The sequence below is a fragment of the Drosophila arizonae genome, chromosome X (genome assembly GCF_054131065.1).
Source record: "Drosophila arizonae isolate 15081-1271.41 chromosome X, UAZ_ARI_1.0, whole genome shotgun sequence".
Classification (NCBI taxonomy): Eukaryota; Metazoa; Arthropoda; class Insecta; order Diptera; family Drosophilidae; genus Drosophila; species Drosophila arizonae.
Window position 1 is genome coordinate 26,180,367 of NC_142927.1, and position 13,215 is coordinate 26,193,581.

Consider the following 13,215-nt stretch of genomic DNA (forward strand, 5'->3'; position numbering starts at 1 on the left):
ATAGAGAGCAAGTGAAATTGAAAGGGGAACACGTTCCATTGAGCCGGACAGAGCCGGCATTCGTACTTACGTTTACATCCTTGATTTCCTGCATCAGGCGTATGACCTCCGGCTTGTAGCACGGCCCGTAGTCCGTCCAGCCGGCGTGGTTGGGTTCCGTTTCGTTGGGTCGTCCGCCCCAATGGCCATCCAGCTCGCATTTCCGATTCGCGAACTCTGATTCAATGCAATTAAAATGAAAGCAATTACAATTATGTGTGTCAGGGTCCAGGCTCCCCACTACCCACTACCCACTACCCACTTCCCGCTCCCCACTTCCTGCTCCTTACTCTACCTGCTCCGTTCCTCACAAAGCTCGCTCAAGCCAGTAAATAAATAATTTGCAGCTGTCAATCCAAAGGCCATAGCCAGTAAATGCCATTGATATAGTTTGAGTAAAGCCAAGGATTTTCATAGCTATTCAAATTTGATTTGCAAGTCGTGCATACCCTGTATAGAGCGCAAAGGGTATTTCTGGACTAGTGACATTTTGTATTAGAAATTGTCGCTTCCGACCAATCACGTTTCATTGTTGTTCCCCAATGCTTTCTCACTGCTGACCTTATTAATACCCTGTAGCCAGAGTGCAGCTCAAGAGCGGGCATGACGATGAAGAGAAGCTCTCCTTCTCGTAGGAGGCGTTCCTTAATGTCTTTAAACCTATCTTATAGGGAGTCAACTCAGAGATTGTTAAGCTCATAGAATTTCATATATCTGAATGCTCCGAAATATGCAGGGCATTTATGGACAACTTCGATTCTTCAGATAAAATAAAGACACTATTCATATCATCTTTTTCCATTTAATTAAATGGCAAAAATCAAATTCCGATTGTGTTTATTCCTGGCTTCCCAGGGTATTCGCCCATCGCGCATCTGTGACCTTTACCCCTGTCTTAACCAGAGACCAAACGTTCGTCAACGTTTTCGCTTTTACTGTAATTATGTCAATCGAATCGAAGCGAGGTACAGAACTGTGTGTGTGTGTGTGTGTGTTTGTGTGTTTTTATGTACTTGCGCCCCGTTGTGTGATATATACAGGTGTGCATTGCTGTGATACCTGGGCGACAATCGAGGACAGCTGAAATTATGTGGCCCGTCTCTCTCTCTCTCTCATTAAATATTGAGCAGGTTGCATTTCGACCTGCGTAAAAGCTTCAAATTGCCCAACTTAAAGCCATGGCAACGAGCAGCCATGGCGCTCATTATCATTATCTTCAAAGGCTTTGACCAATATACGCTCCTCTCTTACGCCCGCACACACACACACACATGCGTTGTTACTTCCGGCGTAAATTGCGGTTCCGTGCAGAAATAAAAGGGAAGAGTATATAGCGTGACTCCCTCAGCTGTGGGCAGAGCCTTGAGAAAGTGCAGATAAGCAGCTCGTACCACTATGCCAGAGAGCTACGCGGAACAGAGCTTTAAAATGTTTTCTAGGTATAGTCTTTTATATTTATAGTGCATCGTTCACACTCTTCGATGCAGGGCAGTATTCAAAGCTTTGCAATTAGTAATTTTTAGGAATTGCCTTGCACGCTCTTTCCTTTTGACATTCGGAATTTGAACTGCACAATCGACCCGTAATGAGGTCGTCGGAAGGGTAAATTGAGTTTGAGGAATACTCGCATTTTTCACGGAACTAACTCAGGTGCATACCATGCTTCAACTATTTGTGTCTGGCTAATTATCCAATGGCGCTTGGGCACCAATCGAATGATATTATCAAATACTTTATCTGATCTTTCTTGAATATAGCAATGTCATCATTAAAATCGTCTAATGTTGATCGATTTAATGTTGATTATTCAGAAGCGAGATGGATTGAGAATTGAAAGAGAGAGATAGAAAGAGTGAGGGAGAGAGAAATAGAAAGAGTGAGGGAGAGAGAAATAGAAAGAGTGGGGGAGAAAGTGATTCAGAAAGATGGAAGTTGAAATAGAGAATGGGAAGGAAAAATTTACAAAGTTTGAGAGAGATTGAAAAAAAGAAGAGAGAGAAAAAGAAAGAAAAATTAGAGAGAGTTTGGAGATTGATAGGGAGAGAGACAGAGAGAGGGAGAGAGAGAAAGGAAGGGAGTGAGAAAGAGAGAAAGTGAGAGTTAGAGAAAGGCAGATTCAGAGAGGAACGGTAGATAGTAATATCATAATTATATATACTAATTATAATATAATAATTATATATAATAATTATAATAAGCACAGAGTATGGCTAAATGAAGAGTATTCAAGAATCAATTAAGACTTGCTTTACAGAAATAGTTTTCTTAAATTATCAAGTCGCCCGAGTAACTGTATATATGTAGTATGAATCAATTAATCCACAAGCAATTTCGAGTAAATTATAGTGCAGACCACCAGGTGTCGAATGCTCAGGACAAGACAATGTGTCAGGGTTTGGCCCAGTTTAAGCTCTAGGTAATTATCTATTTATAGAGGCAAACCCCTCATCAAAGTGATATTAGTCTACTAAGCCATGCACTACATACATATGTATGGTCTATTTATGGACACATACATATATGTTGTATATATACATATATGTATACATATATATTTATTGCATATCTGCAGCTTTTCAGTTGCCTTTGAGCAAAATCTCAGTTGAGTTTTACGTGACTCCCATTCACTGATGCCTTCGTGCATATCGAAGTAGTTCGCTCAAAGTGGGAGCTCTCTGGCATTTGGCTTTTGGCTCTTGGCTACGTTATATATCAAGGCTAGGCAACTTTTTCCCATATTCGATTTTTTTCGGTTTCATATTTAAGAAATTGCTTAACTAAGTTATATGAGTTGTATTTCAGGCTGGGGAAACTTAAAAGGTCAATATGCAATCCACAAATTCTTAAGCATGACGAAGGGATATTTATATTTGAGCTTTGCAGGGTTATGATAGTTGAAAGCTTAAGACCTCTAATGATGTGGACCCCACAGGTTGTTTGTATCATCTTTTATTTACTTACTGCGTGTATCAACTCCATGATAGCCAGCGGGGCAGTTCATGCGGGCGAGGTTTCCAGCGGGTGTTGGGGGCCAGCAGAGTAGCGAGTCCCAAGTCCAGTTGCAATAGAGTCCTAAAGCAGAGATTAATAAAGAGAGATATATACAGTGAGAGATAAGGAAGAGAGAGAGAAAGAGAAAAGGGAGATAAAGGGGGAGGATAATTGCAGAGTTGGAGGAGAAACAAGAGGATAGAGAATATATGATGTTAGAGAGAAGATACAGGATAGAAGAAAGAGGACAGAGAAATTGGAGAAGAGATTCTTTCCTAAAAGAGAAAGGAGAAAGCAGAGAGCAAAGATAAAGGAGAGAGCAGGTGGAAAGTTAGAAAGATGAGTGAGTCCAGAGGACAGAGAAGCAGAATATAAAGAAGAGAGAAAAGAAAACATTGTAAAGAGTCGAGAAGAGAAGAAATATAGAGAGCAGAGAACAGAGAACAGAGAAAAAAGAGAGGAATGGAGCGAGGAGACATAAGAGAAGTGAGAAAAGAGAGGAGAAAGCAGAGAAGAAAGCTAGTAGAGAGAGGAATAAGGAAAGATGCAAAGGAACATAAAACGAGGAAAAGAGAAACTTGTGAGGAGATAAGAAGGGGAGAGAAGAGGAAGTTGAGCGTCGAGAGAGAAGGTCGGGCAGAAAGAAAGGTATGAGATATAGAAGACAGCAGATGTAACACGAGAGGAGAGAGGAGGCAGAGAACGAGAAAGAGTGGAACAGACAATTGAGCGAAACAGCAAAGATGAGTTGGAAATACCGACTCGATATCTCCCGCCCGCCCAGTGATAGATCAGATCGCATATTTGGCATTTCTCTGTCCGTATATTATTGTACAGTTTAAAACTTGAATAATTTGGAAGCTTCACTTAACTATTGCGAGCTGTTATTCGTTGAGTGGTCAGAAGGTGGTCTCACTGTGCGAGATGCAATGGCATTCATTGTGGATGCTGATGTCTTCTTAGCTTCTGCAGCTGGGATCAGTTGGACATGATTGGTGTTCGATTTCGGGGTTCGAGTTGAAGAATTCGGTTTTGCTAGTTCCAATAGGGGGAGATACTTGTTGACTTCATTGACGACACTGGCGAGGCCCGCTGTTGCCGAGAACAAATGCGGCTCCATGAAGAAGTCGCTTTGGCCGCCGGCAATGGCCCCGGCACTGGCCGCCTCTGCTTTTGCTTCTGCTTCTGCGTCGGCTTTGGCCGACTGGGACTGCCGCCAAGCGGACAATTTCTTCCACAAGAGCTGCCTGCTCTCGTCTGACATGGGACTCGCAAAGCCGGTACGTTTCGTCTGTGAGCGTACAGCGATTACATAACGACCCTTCGGTTCGCTCCGAACGGCAATGTTCACAACGAACTTGAGCATTACGAACAATTTTGTAACAATTTGCAACAAATTCGAATCTTGCAATTCAATGTTAAAAGATTCACCATTTAAATTGATGGCTATTTGATCAATTTATGTACAGGGTTAAAAAATCAAAACAATTTGAGTTCTCATCGAATACGGTCTGTGCCCGTCTTTTAGAAAAGAATTTTATTTTCGAGAGAGCGTTGCCAAAACTGAAACGAACTTTTGAGAATTGATTTCGTGCCGAAAACTTCTATAGATCTGATTAGTTTACTTGACAGTGCTGTCGTGTCCTGCTTTTCCAAAATGAAGTTGTCAATGCATGACATTTCGATAGATCTTTCGATAGCTCAGTGATGTATATTTATATTATATAGATGATGTATTATATATTGATTATCTTATGTATATGGTTTGCGATAGTCCTATTTGTGGCCTAATAATTTTCTTTATCGATTACTTATCGCCTTTCTCGATTATGCTCAACATATTAATAGCCAATCAACTCCGATAGCTTATCGATTTTCATAAATAAATCTTTTAATGTAAATCAAATATCTGTTTCAATTTCGATAGTGTTTCAACTTGCCTGTCACGATAAATGTATCGATATAGTATCGATTTCTTTTACTTCTACGTGTCCTGCGCACGAACACTTGGTAAATCGAAAGCACTTCACAATCTTATTAATTTCTAGAATACTCGACATTTTACTAGATCGATATACTCATGTGATGTTTTGACTGTGTTTGGCCGGTGTTTAATTAACTCCCATAGTTTGTCGATTGTATATTTGTTTTCCATTGACATTCGACTAGCCCATTGATCTGAATAAGATATTGCTAGAGCTGTGACCAGAAGAATTAAATGATTTCGATAGGTTATCGATTTTATTATGCATTCGATGTTTTCACAAATTCTTTAACTCTGAGAATATTTCGGAATCTTGCTTTAGAATAATAGTTCACATAATTTTTAAGTATATTCTTAAACAGCATTATCATCATTATCAGTCTACCGATAATTAATCGACTGTGCTGAGTATTCCGGAAGATGTCATCGCATTTCGCATCAACTATTCGATTTCATTAATTGTTTTTTATTATCTTTGCAACTCGAGAATAGTGAGGAAAGGGGCATCACGAGATGGAGTGTAGTGCTTAGTGAAGAGTGAATGACATTGAATTAAAGGGGGGGGGGGGGGGGGAGGAGATGCGACAGTCTGAACAGCGCTTACCTGTCTGCGGGTGCGTGTAATTGGCAAACATAGCCGAGCAGTTGTCATAGTTGTTGGCCAGGGCAGAGTTGAAGGACGAGTTCCACGATGGGAGGGTGGTGCCAGATACGGTTGGGAGTCCGGACTCTGTTGCCGTCTTAACTGTATCCATGCCGACAGCTGTGGTGGCCTCAAAGCTCGCATTGAGCACATCAGACCGACTGAGCTCCGATGCTGTCGCTGTCGCTGTCGCTGCTGGTGTTGCTGCTGCTGTTGCGGTTATCGATGTGGTTGTCATTGCGGTGCTAGGGTCCATATGGCTGCCCGCGGGCGAGTCCGTCTCCACTATGGAAATGAGTCGATCTTTGGTCGTTGTTGCAGCTGTGGCCGCCTTAAGAGCGATTCTCTGCAAGAAGCTGTTGCTGCTTGTGCTTGTGGTAATGATGGTGGGCATACTGCCGGCCTCGCTATCGCCAGCCAGTTGCATTATTTATCATCAAATGGCATAGCTAGAGGGTGTAGGTAGGGGGGGACATAGGGTAGGGAGCGAGAGAGTGAAAGAAAATATCGATTATTAAAGGTTTCGTTGAACGAAGAATAATTATGATTATTAAATATAACAGGATTGACAGTTGAAGGGTGTGAAAAGGAGAGATGGTTCGAGGGAAAGGGAGAAAGAGAGAGAGAGAGAGAGAGAGAGAGAGAGAGAGAGAGAGTGGGATGAATTGACAAAAAGTAATAGCTAGAGAGAAGAGGAGAGATACAGATAGAGATAGAGACAGAGAGAGAGAGAGAGAGAGAGAGGAAGAGAAAGAGAGAGAGAGAGAGAGAGGAAGAGAGGCAAGCAGGCAGAGAGATAACACAAAGGATGGGCAGAGAAGGGTGAAAGCGATAGAGAGGAAAGAGAGAGAGAGAGAGAGAGAGGGAGAGAGGGAAAGAGAGAGAGAGAGAGGGAAAGAGAGAGAGGGGGAGAAAAAGAGAAGGAGAAAACAGAAAGGGTAGACAGAGAGGGGAGAAAAAGAGAGAGAGAGAAAGAGAGAGGCAAATATATATTTTTGTTTTAGTTCGCTGTGGATATTTATTGGATCTTTCCTTATAATTCAAGCTAACTAACCAATCAAAACTAGCAATACATTTTCAAGCACCATTAATATACCTTAACTAACCGTTGATTTTTTAACTGTATTGTAAATGAGCGTGCCTAAGATTAATCGCTGGGATGGTAAGTTGGGATTAGCTGGATAACCAATTAAAACCTCTCACAAGGTATAATGAGCGCTTGCTAAACGATTTGTACTTTGCTCCGATATTGCTTCTCTGAGAATCGAGATTGTCGATGTTGCTCTTCCTAATGTTCTTTCAAAGTTGACAGCTCTCTGTCGAGATTGGTTTTAGAACTGAGTTAAAAAGGAGACTAAGGGAAGACGCTCGAGGTGACAAGAAATTGGAGACAAGACCGAGAATGTTGCCAGAAAATATCTCCATAGATTAGCGTCTTATTCCAAAAAGCGTGACCAGGCGACTTGATACTGCAACTAAAAGCTCTGATAGCCGTCGCACCAGTCATAGGAAAAGATGGAGACCAGCTGGTGTCTCAAGTCCAAAGAATGTGTCAATTATATCGTAGACTTTATATGCGCCAAGTGCACGTAAATCTGCCTAGCCTTAGGTATACGTATAATATTTATTCAACAAACTTCTGTTTAGATTTCAAATGAATACAAAACAAGTTGTTTCACTGGAAAATCGTCAATCGTATGAATTCTCTTCAGAGAATTCAAACTATCCGCGCTCAGGGCATTTCCTTGGCTCTGGAACTAGAATTGGATGACAGTTCTATTGTTGCAGTTTAATGAATGTTTCTTAGCGATGGAGCAGCGCATTCAGCGGAATGCACTTAATGAAATCCAGCCACTCATTGTGGGCGCGATATATTCTTATGGCTGGAAGCTCATTTTGTTTGCATTTGGCTCAGCAAAACTGAGGCAGTCTATTATTATGGCTTATTGTTTATTGTTTATTGATTATTGTTTATTGTTTATTGATTATTGTTTATTAATAAATTGCTTTGGAATGCAGTCGTTGGCGTTGGCTGTCGATGTCTTTCATTTCTATTTATGTCTGACCGCAGCACAATGCAAACAGTTAATCAAATGGCTCATTGTGCTCTTTGCCAAGTATTCCTTGGAAACGACGGCTAACGGTATTTCAATAGAGCTTGGCAAATGTGTCACGTTTTCCCCACTCAGCCGACCCGACTGAAGTCAATTTGAACTTGTTATAACTACATATTTCACATCGCATTCTCAACTCTACTCAAGGTAGCCCAACTAATCAATCAATAATTGGCTGATATCATGATTGATTGCCTTCTTCAAGTATTGTAGCAAAAATTGGCAATTATAAAAAGTTTAGTTGCAGAACTTCAAGTAGATGATCACAATTATCCACGATAATATACTAGAAAATGTTACAAAGTCCCGAGCTTTCACAAATTTACAAAGAGACGAAGAAAGAAACCCAAAGATAGACTTACTGAACAATAGGCTCACTATACAGACATACAGGGAAAGAGTCATAAAAGCTGGATATAGAAAGATATATAGAGAGCTTCAAATATTAAGTTGAAGAAAGATAGAGGCAAATAGTCAGATATAGAGATGTAAAGAGATTGCGAGATGAAGATAGAGCGTCAAAGAAATGAAATGCCAGAGATGAACATATACTTAGGTATGAGAGACTGAGAGAGAGATAGATAGAGAGAGAGAGAGATAGAGATAGAGAGTGAGACGGAGAGCGATAGGGATTTGAGAGTAAGCAAGCCAGAAAAATAGAGAGACAAATGCAGAGAATAGACAACTGGATAGAGAGACTGATAGTGAAAAGAGAAAGTGAGGCAGAGATACATACACAGATTGAAAGGGAATTCAGAGTAAACTGGATACAGAACTAGGGAGACAAAAACAGAGATAATAGACAACAAGATAGAGAGAGATATATAGTTATAGAGGGACAGAGAGAGATAAAGGCAAGTAGAGACAAAGCGATAGCGCTAGAAACGACACAGAGAACTCTAGAGAAAAACAAGTAACAAAGCTCTAGTCGAGACTGTTCGACTAGGCGATACTCTGAACCCTCTAATCTGATATTCTATTCTAATTACAACAAAAATCGAAATTATATAAAATACATATAAGTCTACATTTAAAATTTGGAAGCTCTAATAATTATATAAATAGCTTTCGATAAGGTTTTTAATCGATAATAAAATATCGGGACTAGTTATCGATATATAACGAAAAACTCGATATGCGCGTGATATACAAGGACCTAGGAAAAACAATTTCAAGTCTTTAGCTCTTATATCTTCTGAGATCGACGCGTTAATACATACGGACAGACAGACGAACAGGGCCAAATCGACTTAGCTCGTCGCCTTGATCAAGAATATACATACATACATACATACATACTTTTAACAAAACCATTATAGCCTGATTTCCCATTTTCAATGGGTTCAGGGTATAAAAAGTTGGAGGAATTAAGAATACGAAGAGCAAAGAGATTGTTAAACTTCAATACAGAGGTCGTCTCATAATTTATTGTCCATTAAAGTTGATTTTCTCTGACTCTTACGTGCTCGCTAAGAAAATTACATTATTCCAAATAAGTAAAAGTATTTTTATAGCTGTCAGTGAGTTGGCATCTTCAGCAAATCGAACATCTACTCGCATAAATAAGAAGTGAGTCGCTCAACGCGGATATGAATTCCGCTCTGTCGCAGCTGCCAAGTGACCCAAATCGACGCTTTCTGCTGTCTGTCTGTCTGGGCTTTGCAGCTGCCAGCCCAGGTGTCGGCACGGCGCGCACCTTGACTGAGCGTGTCGCATTAATCTCTGTTGACTGGAGTGACATTCGCGCTTTCCTGCACAGCTGAGCTGAAGCTCCCCTAGGCCGCTAATTGATACGCCGTCATTCCGCGTAAACGGCCCATTTAATAATCAAAGCTATTTGTAGCAGCTAAGCTCTATCTTTATCTACTCTCTCTCTCTCTCTCTCTCTCTCTCTCGCCAAGTGTGCTCAGCTGGCTTTGGCTTATATAAGTGGATGGCTGGCTGGTTATGAAAGTAACATACGCTGCGACAACTTACAAAATTGAAATTCTTATGGCATTATATAAAATACATCAGCTCAAAGGCATTTTGCGAAGGGCCAACAACACCCACATGAATTTACCCCATATATTGTACATACATATATATGTATGACTCTCTGTCTGTGTGAGTGTGTGTGTGTGTGTGGATTGTTGCAGAGCATAAAGCAGAAGTTGAGTTTAGTTTGCAGCTTAAGGAAGTGCAGCTCGATGATAATATGAAACCTTGCCAAGTTTTCCAGCTAAAATCCATAAGCTGCAAGCTTCAGCTAGACTGAGAGGCGGCAGCGTGGCTTTTGGGGCTTTTTGTGCGGCCCCACAACTGTACAGGGTATTTGCTAGTCGCTTATTTTGGGAGTGTTTGTATTTTTTCTTCATATTTCGTTTTATTTTGCCTGTGTGTGCACAAGCATGGCTTGCGGCTGGCTTGCGCAAGCATGCTTGCGCTTGCATACCTGACCGCCCAACATGTGAATGAGGTCGATGCTTCATTGGCCTACAAAGTGAGCCTGGACTCAACTACTAATCAAGCAATGTGTGTGTGTGTGTGTGTGTGTGTGTTTACTTCTGGTCAATAAACAGTTGCAAAGTGGGCAACACTTGATAGGTAGAACGCGTCGTATGCGTAATATTTCAAAGAAGCCTTGCCTATTTAACTAATTGCTTTAGCATTTCATGAATGTGGGTGTCTTGGCAAATGGCTGTGGGTGTTTGTACTGGGGCATATTTAAAGAGATGGTTGAGCATCATGCAAGCATGTACACACAAATAGTAGCTATGTGCGATGTGACGTATACGTAATATGAAGAAAATTTCAATGCAAATGAGCTAAATAACTATTGGTGAAGCTGGGCAACTGCAGTCACTAAAAGAAATAGTTTGCATAGCAGTAAGTATATACATTTACATATACATATATTTATGTATGTATATAGGTAATTATTGCACATAGGCATATATACATAGCTGCATTTATATAGGCATATAAATAGCTGTGTATTTAATTGAAAATGAGTCGAGGACAATCGACAATTGATACTAACAAATTCATAACTTTTGCTTTGTTTCCATATCAATTCAAGTGAAAGCGTATATTGCTTTTGTGCAATGTCCGTCTGTCTGTTTGTCCGTCTGGCTGGACGTACGAAATTATACCATTTCGACGGTATTCCAGCTAGAGACTCGACACTTGAAATAAATATTTGTGAGTATCGTCACATTCATACATTTATATGTATTTTGTTATTTAAATACAAATAACCTATCGAATAAGATCAGCTGGGTAGTAAGAATACTATAACAAGAGAGAGTTAACAAACTGAAGTTCAATAAGAAATTAAATCAATATTTTATTATATCAAATATTATAAAATTAATTTCAAGTTAAATAATAATTACCTCATACAAGTTAAGTAATGTTTGAAGTCTCAACTAATTGAAGAATAGAAGCATGAACATTCAATTGTTGATTCTCTTATTTTAGGTTAGTAACCATGTGTAATTATCTTTTCATTGTAATAAAAAACTCCTATTCTAGAAGAATCCAATTGTATTGCTGCTTCAAGGGAGCCCCATCATATTGTATATATACAAATATTTTTGAGCTAGAAATTTACAAACTCTATAATTGAGTTACTATTGACCTCCTTCATCGATGACCCAATATCGAACATACCCTATATTTCCACAATTTCGAAGGCATGATGAAAAGCGGTATCTTCCGAAACCCAAAATTGAACGATTGACTATATATATGAAGTATATATTATTGAAATATATAATATATGTCCTCTTGCAGGCATTACAAATCATAGAAGAACTAAACGTTAGGTTATATAATATTGTATATGTGATAAATTAGCATATGTATATAAAATATATATATATTTAATATAAATATATATATATTGCTACATAGACATCACAAGCTTTATATGATAGTATAATTATCATAATAAGCTATATCTTGCAAAATTCTGGAATTGCAGACACCGTCCTGACGCCTTTACTAAAAAAAAAAAAAATGATTCAGCTGTTATTGGACCATGGCAGAGTATTATGCAGTCAGTCGCGCCCGATTGCAATGCTCTCACCTGTTTTCGATTGCCTTCAACGAATTTGGACTAGAAATCGAATTGCTTTTGCTTGATATGTATATAGCCGCTCGAGTTAATAATTCGTATAGCTCAAACTAGATTCCATTTATTAAAATTTAATTGCCGCGGAATTAAGGCGCTGAATTTGCAATGAGCGGAATGTGGAATGCGGAATGCGAAATGCGATGGCTCATTGGTAATACTGTTAGCAATTTATGCAAGGCTAAGCGTGATTATTAAAAAGTGGGCTAACGAGAAAGAGGCGTGGCCGCTGTTTGCTCATTAACAAGGGCATTTGGGTGGGCGCGTTGACTGCAACTGTTTCACTCAAACACACACACACACACATATACATATACATATATATGTATGTGCATATAGCAGTTGTATGTTTGTAGCTTTGGGGCCTGCGCGACCTTAAAAACTTTCGCGCGATTTGACAATGGGGACGTGGCTGCGATGAGATTCGCAACTGCTTTGAATAGTGCACTGAAAGGAGTGGCCGGAGGGCCAAACGCGTCTCTACAATGTAGACTAGGGTAAGTTGATGCGGCTCTCCAGCTAACACAGTTGGGGCAACATTCCGTCTCTGGCTTCTGCCAGCCAAGTTGCGAGTCCCCCGCAGGAGTCGGAGTGGGACCTTGTGTCCCTTATTAGCTTTACTCTTAGTCAACAGGCGACTACAGCAAACATCTCCTATAAAAATGTTGCTCAGAGCAAACTGCCAACAATTACTAAATTCATACAAATTTATTGTGTAAAGGCTAGGTTGCCATGGCAATGCAGCTTATCAAGCAGAAAAGCAATTATTTTTAGCTTTTCAGCATGCAAATTTATTGTGACCTTTAGTTGTTGTTGCCCCAGTGAAAGAAACACAGAGCGAGCTAGTAAGAATCCAGCGAGCGGGCTTAGCTAACTGCACAATACTCGTTCATGATTGCAAAGACAGTTGAAGAGTTTCGGTTGCATCTGAAGAATGAGTATGTCGTAATTCAATTAAAAAATCTATTAGCTCCACCTTTGCAATTTTCGATATTACTCTGTAAAATCTAAAAATAATGATATAACTTCTTGTATATACCTAGAGGTTGTCATCCGTATGCATTTAGGACGTAGGATAGATTGACCTGCACTCAAAGTAGAGACTATATCTATATATGTATGAGACTTCGTCGAGGTTTTTGAGGGAAATAAAGTGGGTCCTGAATGAAGGAGCACGGTTGGTAGGGCTCAGGTAAAGGGATTATAAGGAAAATTTACCGGAACTCTACCACTTTATTCAAGAATAAAGGGCTCTCAAGCCTAATTCGGTGCGACATACCTTTCACGCTGAATAACTGACAAACGGTGCTTATTTTTATCTACCTTG

General features: G+C 39.9%; 1 protein-coding gene across 2 annotated transcripts in view; it reads right to left on the minus strand.

The window, feature by feature from the left end:
* The window catches only part of Pdfr (Pigment-dispersing factor receptor), a 59,714-nt gene that overhangs the window by 6,632 nt on the left and 39,867 nt on the right, over nucleotides 1-13,215 (minus strand). For both annotated transcript variants that reach the window (XM_089473594.1, XM_018015529.2), the window contains exons 3-5: nucleotides 5,619-6,106; nucleotides 3,001-3,111; nucleotides 71-216 (exon numbers count right to left, since the gene is read on the minus strand). In XM_089473594.1, the coding sequence (XP_089329720.1) occupies nucleotides 71-216; nucleotides 3,001-3,111; nucleotides 5,619-6,084 (723 nt within the window). In that variant the 5' untranslated portion in view covers nucleotides 6,085-6,106. The remainder of the gene's footprint in view (nucleotides 1-70; nucleotides 217-3,000; nucleotides 3,112-5,618; nucleotides 6,107-13,215) is intronic.